Below are 10,767 nucleotides of genomic sequence, written 5' to 3'. Positions count from 1 at the left end.
TTCATATAAAAATATATAATAAAGAAAAAATGAATTTTCTTTGTATATCAATTGATAAAATATTGAGTAAACATTTAAAGTGTGAATACATATGTATTCAAACATATAATAAGGGATATAAAAAAGGTATTTTTAACATTTTTATTAGAACAACTTTACAACAAAAAAAAAAAAAAAATATGATATAAAAAAATAGAGAAAAAAAAAAAAAGAAAAAGGAAAAGTATAAAATTATTTAAAAAAATTTAAAAAAAATTAATAAAAACTATAAATAATTATTATAAAATGTATCTTATTAAGAATTAAAAAAAATGGAAAGATAAAGTTTTTATGAAAATATGAAAATTTTAATTTTCTTCAACAAATAAAAAGAGATAATTTTTGAAATTTATATTGAAACAATTAGAAAAAAAAATTAAAAGAAATTATTTGAGGGGGAAAAAAAAAAGTATGTACCAAAATATATATTTTTCGCTCGGATATGCACATAAGTTTGTTTTTTGAATTCTTCTGTAATTTCATTATATTTTGGATTAATTTTAGAAAATATTGTAAAAATAATAATAATAATAAATAAATAAATTAGTAAGTAAAAGTAATTAAGAAAAAAAAAAATAAATAAAATAAAATAATAGAACTGATGTTCAAAAACAAAATGATGTAGATAATAAAGGGAAAATAAAAGAGAATGATATCACTTTAAAATAATTTTTTTTTTTAAATTATATTCAGATAAATATATATTTTATTATATTGTTTTTTTTTTTTTTTTGTTTGAAAAATATTGTTATATAGTATTTTTATTTTAAATTTATTTTAATAAAGTCAAGATGTCACATAATTTAACGAAGGATATGGATATTAATAAAAAAGACAACAAAGTAATTATAAAAAGAAATATTTTAAAACAGAATATATTTATTTGTTTATATATATATATATATATATATATATATATATATATATATATATATATATAATTATTTTATACTATTATCTTTTCTCTTACAAATAGTTCCCATATTGCGTTGTGTTTGCTTATCTCCCATGTGTATCTACGTTTATTCCAATTGTTGGTCATGTTGGTAAATTATATTTGTAATTATTATCTTCTTTTTATTTTCAATGATAAGAATTAGTTATTTAAAAAAATTTTTTTTTATTCATTTTTAGGAATTTGTACTTCATCAGGATTAGTTCATGACTTTTCAGGGTCATATAGTATCTCTGTTGGTAATTGTTTATATAAGAAATAAAAAAAATAAAATTTGAACATATGCTTCTACAGTCAATTTTTTTTTCTTTTTTTCTTTTTTTAATTATAGACAATATGGAATTTAGCGATCCTATGAAATATTGGAAACTTGATAAAAATAAATTGCCATTAGCAATTACTGATAAGGTATTAGAAAAGAAAATTTTTTTTTTTTTAGTAATATATTTCTTTGAAACAATTTAATTATTTTATTTTTTATATATTAGATATATGATGACGCTATTTATAAAGCAGATGAAGTTTTCTCCAAGAGGAAGGTAGCTAAAATTTAATTATATATATAGTTGTATTAATGCTCTAAAATATTATATTTAACGTAATTTTTATAAAAATTCTTTTTTCTTATTTTTACATAAAAATTTATATCTTTTTTTTTTTTTTTTTAATTAATATATAATTGATTTTTTTAAATAATCAGCACAACTTATTCCTGTAAGAAAAATGGATCATTAATTGTATTTTATAACAATAAAGTTATTAAAAATATAAAATAACATTTTTTTTTTCAGAAACAATTGCCATCATCATGTAGCAATGGTTTTAAATAATATAAAATATAAAGGGAAATCTGATTGGTAAGTGTTTCTTAATGATTTAATATGTATATTCATTTTGTTCTATTTAGATTTTAATTTATTTATTCACAGAACTACACGGCATATCTCATTTTTTTTTTTATATGCATAGGACACCTTTTAAAATATTTTTAAATTTAATATTTTATGGACGCTTTGTTTCGTAAGATTTATACAATTTTTATTAACAGATATGTAAATTTTAATTAATCATATTTTACTTTGGATACTATTTGTTATTGTCTTAATTTTTTGTTTATATTTTTTATTTGTTTATTTTTCTTTATATATATTTAGGTGGAAATACTTTTTCGTATTATATGGTCCCTTTTTATTCATAGTTCTGTTACTTATATTTATTGCAACTACACTTTAGAATTATCTTTAAATAAACAAAAAAAAGATATATATAAAATTCCTTAAGGTGTCAATAAATAAATATTATTAGAATAGTTTAAACAGTAATTAACTTTTATGTTAATATATATAATAATTTAACAAAAATAATTTTTTTTTAAAAGATTCACAATTTTGTTAATATAGAATTATTCAATTTTTTTTTTTTTTTTTAACTTAAAATATTTTTATCTTTTTTTGTTATTTATGTTTTTTTTTTTATTGTTTATTCTTATTTCATTAATATTTAATCAAATTTATTAAATATATATGAAGTTTTTTTAGAATATTCATGAACAAATAAATGAGTCAAAAAAGAATTTCATGAATTTTTTTCTTAATTACTTATAAAAATTTTTGCTTTTAAATAATAAATATGTTTTTATTTTTTATTAAAAATAGAAAAAAAAAAAAAAAGCTTACATCCATCTAGCCCTACATAACACTACCATTTTTCTAACTTTTTTATGAGGATCAATTGAAGCTATAGATAAATACCATTTTATCTGAAAAAGAAAAAGAAAATGATAAAATGTTAAATACAACATAAAATTAATGTAAGAAAATTGAAAGCATTATTTTTGGGATATTCAAAATATAAAGTAACGTTAAAAAAAAAAGAAAATTAATATATTTTTGCTTCTTTTTTCTATAAAATATTTATAAAATATGTGATATATATATTTTTCTAAATTTTTTGAATAACTTACATCTTGAATAATAGAATAAGATAAAAAAGATTCATAATTAAAAAATGAAATGATATAAATAATATAAACACATAAATATCTAATTAATGCTAATGGAACTGAAACTAATATTTTCATAATACTTTTGATAATTACATTTTTATAAGATAATAAAAAATGAAAATTTTCTTTTAAGCAACTTTTATTATCTGTATTTCCATTATTTGTATCCACCTTACTTTTAAACTTTAAATAATAATTTAATAAGCTATTTATTAGATAAAGTAAACGTAAACATAGTACTATATTTAGTGATATAACTTGTCTTAATAATATTTTTTTATATTTATTTTCTGTATTTTTTTCATTTAATTGATTTCTGCAATCAGTAGCAAATATACATTGAACTATATTAATATTCTTTCTTAAAACTTCATTTATGTACTTTTTATTGTTATAAAGATAACTATCTTTGCTTATAAAAAAATTGGATACTTTATTAATTCCTTTAAGTATACATATTTCTAAAATGTTATAATAATCATTTATTACTTCTTCAAAAGGCATATTTAATAATAGGATAGTCATTAAATGGATGATGCTTAGATACTTACAATTATATTTATTTACTTTTTCTTTTTTTCTTTCTTTTAAAGTTTCTTTAAATAATTTACACTCATTTTGATCTTCAATAATAATAGCATCATTAGAAATATTTTGTTTTATTTTTTCACTATCACAAATATTTTCATTTATTATATCTTTTTTTATAATATCATTTTCATTTACACTTCCAACTTTACATAAAAATAAGTCGTTCTTCTGTTTATCTATTTCTTTTGTATCAGTTAAAAAAAAATTTGGACTTTCTTTATTTGAAGCATTTTCGTCTGATTTTATATTATAATTCAAAATAAACTTTTCAATAAATTTCGTAGTTTTTTCATTTTTACGAATCAAGTCATATGGCAAAGAATATTTAAAAAACATATTTTCTTTATTCATGATAAATATAAACTCAGTTACAGAAATGTACTTATTTGTTATATCAATAAAAAAAAGATAATTATAAATATTATAAAAAAAATTAATTAGAATGTTTTTATATAAGTTGATAAAATTATTATTCTGAATGAAATAAATATTATTATAATTTTCTTTGTGAAATAGTGAATTAGTATCTATATTATGTAAATAAGAAAATATTTTATTATAAATGTTAGAGATATAACTATAATAAAAAAGTATTAGCACATGATCATCTAACTTATTATTTAAATTATCATACAAGTTTTCAACATTTTCTTCTATATAATTGACACTATTTTCTTCTATATAAAAACTTAAATCATAAAAAACTGAAAAATTTTGAAAAAGAGAAAAAAAAAAATGGCAAAAAAAATAAAAATTATCATCATTATTTTTTCCTGAGTGATCATTATTTTTAGAAAAGAGATCTTTTATGTTTAAAAGATTTATATTGTTCAATGAAAATGAATCTACTTTTTTTAAATAATCCCAATTGTATTCTAACTCATAATTAGAATCTTTTTTTATTCCTATATTGCTTTTTAAATAATGTTTATCTACTATATATATATCATTTATACTCTTAGAATATTTGCTACTTTTGTACATATTTTCATTTGTATGCAATTTTCCTGAATTACTCTTTCCTTTATTATCATATTTCTTTATTTCTATGTTTTTAAAGTATAAATTATCAAATAAAAAAAATAATTTATTTATATTTTCTTTTTCGTTATTCTTAAATGATACATCATATATTTTGTTTAAAAAATTAAAAAAAGAAAGGCTATCGTTTTCTTTATTCACTTTATTGATAAATGATTTATACATATTAATAAAATGATCAATAATATTTTTAAAAATTAATGCATCTTTTATACAAATAGTAAAATAATTTTTTAAATCAAAATGAATATATACAAAATTTATCATTTCATTTTCACAACTAGAGCTATGTAATATAATAGACATAATTTGTAGAGAGCAATTAAGCATATTTTTCATATTTATATAATCAACTATATCTAAACATTTTTTTATTTCTTTATCATTGAATATTTCTGAGAAATTTTTAAAGTAAATATTACTTCTTTCATTTAAATAGTTCATAATAAAATTATATTCATTTAAAAAAGTTTCTTCTTTTAATAAATGCAATGATTCGTAATTGTACTCGCTCTTTTCATCGTTATTAATATAATTATGTATGTTATTTAAAAAACCATTTGTGCTATATATGTTATATAAAAATATATACATGCATAATTTTAAAATTTTATAAATATAACTTTTACTAATAGAACTATATATAGATAATACAGAAGGAATGTATAATAATAATAAAGCATTCACTGAATCAAATTCAAATGGAATATTATTTAAATTTTTATATTCATCTTTAAAAATTATATAAAATATATCATTTTCATTTTTATTTATTGATTTATTATTACATAAACAATGGTCAATACAATTTTCTAAAAATTCTTTTTTTTTAATTTTACTAAGAAAAATAAAAATATTATTAAGATTCTTTTTTAATTTATGATATAAATATCTTACGAATAATAAACCATTATCTTCGTTCTTATTGTCATTTTTATAATTATCTAACCTTTCATACATAAGATTGATTACTAATGATATTTTTAAAATATGCAAAAACCTATCTGTTTCTAGAGTCATCAAATTTATAAAAAAATTTTTATCTTTAAGAAATTTTATCAATTTATTTTTAAAGTTATTATTGGAGTCATTCTCTAATTTTTTTGAAATAACATCATTTAACTCTAAATTATTTATACTATTGATATTAACAAAGTTTGTTAAATTATTTAAGTAATGTGCATAATAATATATATTTTCCTTATCATTAATTATTTTTATATTCTTTAAGTTTACTAATTCATAATCATCTTTTTTCATAGAATAGTTAAATCCATCTAAATTTATTTTTCTTAAAAAAATATCTTTTATAATTTTTTCTTCATATATATAATTTATACATAGCTCAAATATTTCCAAATTATTTACAGAAATAAAAGAATCATATAAAATTTCCATTTTCTCATTTTTTAAAATTGAGTTATTTATATATTTTTCATAATTATATTCATTTTTTAACTTTTCTTCACTACAATTTGTGATGAATTCTCCATTATTTGCTAAAGAGTATCTTGTTTTTATATATGTATAATAAATGTGCACATATAGTAAATTCAAAATAAAATAAAAATGGAAATAAATAATTTCATCATGTTTTAGATTCTCATTGATAATAATATAATTTTCTTCTTCTTTTTCTTGTTCAATTTCATTTACATTCTCATATTCTTTTTCATCTTCTCTTTCTTCATTTTCTTTTATATAATTAGATTCGTTAGTATCAAAGTGTAATACTTGCTCATTCTTATCAAAAAATAAATTTTTTATATTGAGAGTATTTCCTAATTTTATGTTTTTTTTATTTAAATAATATACTGGAGTTTTTCCTTCTTGAACAAATAAATATAATTCATCAATAATTTTTGCATTTTTTACATAACAGTTTTCATCATATGAAAACTCATTTGATAAATAGTTCATATCTTTTAACTTTTCATTGTTATTTTTTAGTTTACAAATATTATCTTCGTTCTTATTATAATATATATTTTTTCCAACATCATCATTATTTATATTTTCTTCATTAATGTCATTCTGATTATACATATTTTCATCATTATTGGTATTATTATTACTATTATTATCATTATTATTGCTACTGTATAAATTCCAAATATTCACATGATCATTTTTTGATTTTTCATTAAGTATATTTTCATTTGCTGATTTATAATGAGAAATATTATCATTTCCACTAGATATATTAAGATTATCATTTATATATAAATAATTATCTTTTATTTTTTCTATATAATTAAAAAAATATTTTAAAATAAAAGAAGATAAATTTGTTGACAAGAAAAGAAGATATGGTGCATCTATTTGATACATTTTATACAAATAATCAAAATAAAAATTGAAATATTTGTATTCACAAAAATGTAACCTTAACACTAATGAACACAAATTAATTAAAATTGTATTAATGTAATTTTGAATTTTTTCATATTTATATTTTATGAGTTTATTTACTAAAATAAGAAAGAAAAATAAACAATTTTCTTTATAATCATTATTTTTTTTAATAATATTTTCATTATTATTTTTAATATCATTTATAAAATTGGAATAATTCTTAATTATATTATTTTTCCAGAAATCTACATATAGATAACTATCTATTTTTATTTCATATAATTTATTATTACACTCGTAAAAAAATTTCAATTTTTCGTTATCTGGATGTATTCCAATTATATAAAAAAAAGAAAAAATAGTTTTAAAAATATATATATTACTATGAAAAATATTGTCTTTTATGTTATGCATACATATGAAATTTACCAAAATATTAAAAAGGTGTAAACCGCAATCGTAATATTTATCAAAAAAAATACTTTTTCCTTTTTTTAAAATTTCTATAATTATATAAATTTCCTCTATAAAGCAAACGTCATTTGATATTATTTCATCTATGCTTACACTTTTCTCCAAAATATTATTTAAAAGATTTATATACATTATTAATAAATCCCATCTCTTCTTAATTCTTGTATTCATTTTATAATCATCTTTTTCCTTATTATTAAAAAAAATTAATTTATTATTCAAATTGTCTCGTGTTTCTTCTTCAAACATATTCTTTGTATTATCATTATCAGTATAATTTTTCAAATCAACTACTTTTTCTTTATTTTCATAAGATATGTTTTCACTAGAATTTCCCTTTATATTTGAATCAAAATTTGTTTTCATATATTTTTTATTACAAATATTTTCATCAGTTAAAATATTTATTAAATAATAGCATTCTTTTAATATTGGTTTTATTATAGTATTTAGTATATATAAAAAGATGTAGCTATTACCTTTTGATATGCATATAAGAATTTTTTCTATAACATGAAATTTATCCATTTTTATTTTATTTTTTTTTTTTTCTTTTTGTTTTTTTTCTTTTATTTTTTCAATTTCGTTTTTTTCTTTTATTATAGTAAATATATTTCTTTCACTCGATTCGCTATCATTCATATTATGTTCATAGTTTTTCGGCATATTTAATAAAGTATCGTTTATATCTGATGAATTACAAGAAGATGAAGAATCAGACAAATTGGCAATATTTAAGTAAAAATCATTTGATATAAAATTATTTTGCTTTACACTAGTTGCATAATCAGAAAAAAGTTTTTCCTTTTCTTCATAAATGATATATTTTTCTTCTTTTTTTACAGTTTTATTAGATGAAGAGAAAGTATTGTTATTATATAAATGATTAAATGTAAAATCATGATCATTAAATTGAACATTTAATAATTCTGTTGTATCGAAAATGTTATGCATTGTCTCTTCATACATAATTTTATGCAATATAAGATATTTTTGAAATTTTTTAAACATACTAATAAAATATTTATTAAATAGAGAATACTTTATATTTGCCTTTTCTTTATTAAGAACATTTATAAATATTAAAAGAATATTTATAAAATAATTAGTTATTTTATCAGTGGAATTATTTTCAATGCATTCTAAATCTATTAAACCCAATACAGTAGTAATAAATTTTGATGAGCATAAGCAACCATAGTAAGGGATGCATATTTCTAAAGCTTTTATAATATTTTTAAAATTTTTTTCACTTAATTCATCATTTTCAGAGTTATAAAATTGATCTAATATATTCATTATCACATAGCTACCTAATCTTTTATTAGATTTTAAACATTTAAAAAAAGATAGTTGTAAATCTTCTTCTGTAATACTGTCATATTTCGTATCGTTATGTATAAATTCTATAGGAAAGTAGTAAAAAGCTATATCAATAATTGATTTTAGATAATTTTTTTCTTTCTCATATGTAAATAAAGAATTTTCATTTAAATAAAAAATTTTTTTTTTTTTTTTTTTATTGTTGTCATCAGAAATATCATTATTCTTGTTATTTTGATCATCATCTTCTATATCAGAAGTCTCTTTTTCGTCATATGAACTATTATCATTTATATTTATAACATCATTATTTTTAATTGGTGATATATATTTATTACATAACGTATATATTATATCAAACAAAACCATAATGTTTCGAGGATCGGATTCATTTTCTAATTGAACTTGAATTTTATCAATAAAATTAGAAATAGAAGAAATTTCTTTTTTAAATTCTTGTAAAGAAATTAAAATTATTTTATAATAATTTATTCTTATACTTTGTAAATAACTTGGTGCGTGTATATGTTTAAACATATGCTTTAGAATTTTATAAACAACACAAATATTTTCTTCTTTTGTCTCATCTTCATCTTCATCTTCATCTTCTATATCATCTTCATTTTCATACTCTTTTTCATATTCATCATCACTATAATCTTCATTATCATCATATTTTTCTTCTTCATATATCTTTTTCTCTATTTCCAAATCATGTTCACTATTATTATCCTGGTTCCCGTTTTCATGACATTCAAAGTAATAATTTTTAATATTATCTCTTTCTTCTATTAAATAATTTTTTTTTTTTTTTTTTAAAATAAATAAATTTTTATATATTACTGTTATTTCATTTGAATATTTAATATTTCTTAAAATATCTTTATATTTTTCAAATACAGTTAAAAAAAACTTCACAACTCCACTAATACAATGCCAATCTTCTATTTTTTTAATAAAAAAAAATATTATGGATTTAAAATATTCTAAATCTAAATTACTTATGTTTATCTCATCAAGAATGTTAGCTAATAAATTAATAGAAAATCCTCTTTTCATATTTTCGTTGCAGTAAAAATATTTCTTTAAAATTACAATTACTTCAATTAATTTATTATACTTCCAGTTTTTATTTCCTAAATTATTTATATTACTACTATCTCTCATATTATTCATCTTATATAAATTATTTTCTATAACTATTTCATTTTGTCCATTTATATCTTTTTCAATTAAATCTATTATATTTTTTAAAATTTCATTTCTAATTTTATTTTCTTCCTTATCTTTGTTCTTTTCATAAATCAATTCTATTTTTTTTTCTTTATCATAATTAAACATAACCTTTTCAGGAGATATATACTTTTCTATAAGATTTTCTAATTCATTCATTTTTTCTCTTTTTATTTGTATAATACTACGTAATAAAAGCAAATAAATTCATATTATTAATGTAAATATTACTAAATAATCATTAAAAATAATTAACTCATAAAATATAGTATATACATTTTCTTCAATGTTTTTTTTTTTTTATTTTTACTTTTTAATTTTTGCATATGAGTATTTTTCAATATATGAAAAGCACAAAAATTCATAATATTTTTCCTTTAAAAAATTAAAAAAATATTATCCTTAAAAAAAAAAAAAAAAAAAAAAGTTAAAGTTAAATTTTAAGAAAATATTAATATATGTTTATTTAATAATTAATTTTCACTATGATATAGAAATTTTATAAGCTACGAAAAATAAAAGTGAGAATACTAAAATGCTATATACTCTTGAAATAAAAAAAATGTATTAACTTTAAAAAAAAAAAAAAAAATTTACAATATCAAATTAAAAAATTTAATAAATTAATCTAATTTTGATATAATTAAATTGAAATGAATTCACAAGTTTTTAATTAATGTTTTCTATATTTAAATATATATGTACAATTGCTGACTCGTTAACACTTTTTTGTTACAAAATTTTATAATTC

The 10,767-nt window shown here is 17.2% G+C and overlaps 2 protein-coding genes across 2 annotated transcripts; one reads left to right on the top strand and one right to left on the bottom strand.

The window, feature by feature from the left end:
- Window positions 1-830: 830 nt before the first annotated feature.
- PRELSG_1027600 (conserved Plasmodium protein, unknown function) lies at window positions 831-2,227 on the top strand (the record flags this gene model as incomplete). The annotated part of the gene is made up of 9 exons (XM_028677210.1): window positions 831-881; window positions 1,016-1,085; window positions 1,174-1,233; window positions 1,326-1,402; window positions 1,483-1,533; window positions 1,695-1,708; window positions 1,786-1,851; window positions 1,964-2,014; window positions 2,149-2,227. The coding sequence occupies 9 exons, from the start codon at window positions 831-833 to the stop codon at window positions 2,225-2,227; spliced, it is 519 nt and encodes a 172-aa protein (XP_028533623.1).
- Window positions 2,228-2,666: 439 nt separating this feature from the next.
- On the bottom strand, window positions 2,667-10,175 carry PRELSG_1027500 (conserved Plasmodium membrane protein, unknown function; the record flags this gene model as incomplete). The annotated part of the gene is made up of 2 exons (XM_028677209.1): window positions 2,667-2,753; window positions 2,958-10,175. 2 exons carry the CDS (start codon window positions 10,173-10,175, stop codon window positions 2,667-2,669), a joined length of 7,305 nt encoding a protein of 2,434 aa, XP_028533622.1.
- Window positions 10,176-10,767: the final 592 nt, after the last annotated feature.

The sequence above is a fragment of the Plasmodium relictum genome (assembly GCF_900005765.1).
Source record: "Plasmodium relictum strain SGS1 genome assembly, chromosome: 10".
NCBI lineage: Eukaryota > Apicomplexa > Aconoidasida > Haemosporida > Plasmodiidae > Plasmodium > Plasmodium relictum.
This window is presented reverse-complemented; position numbering and strand designations above follow the sequence as displayed.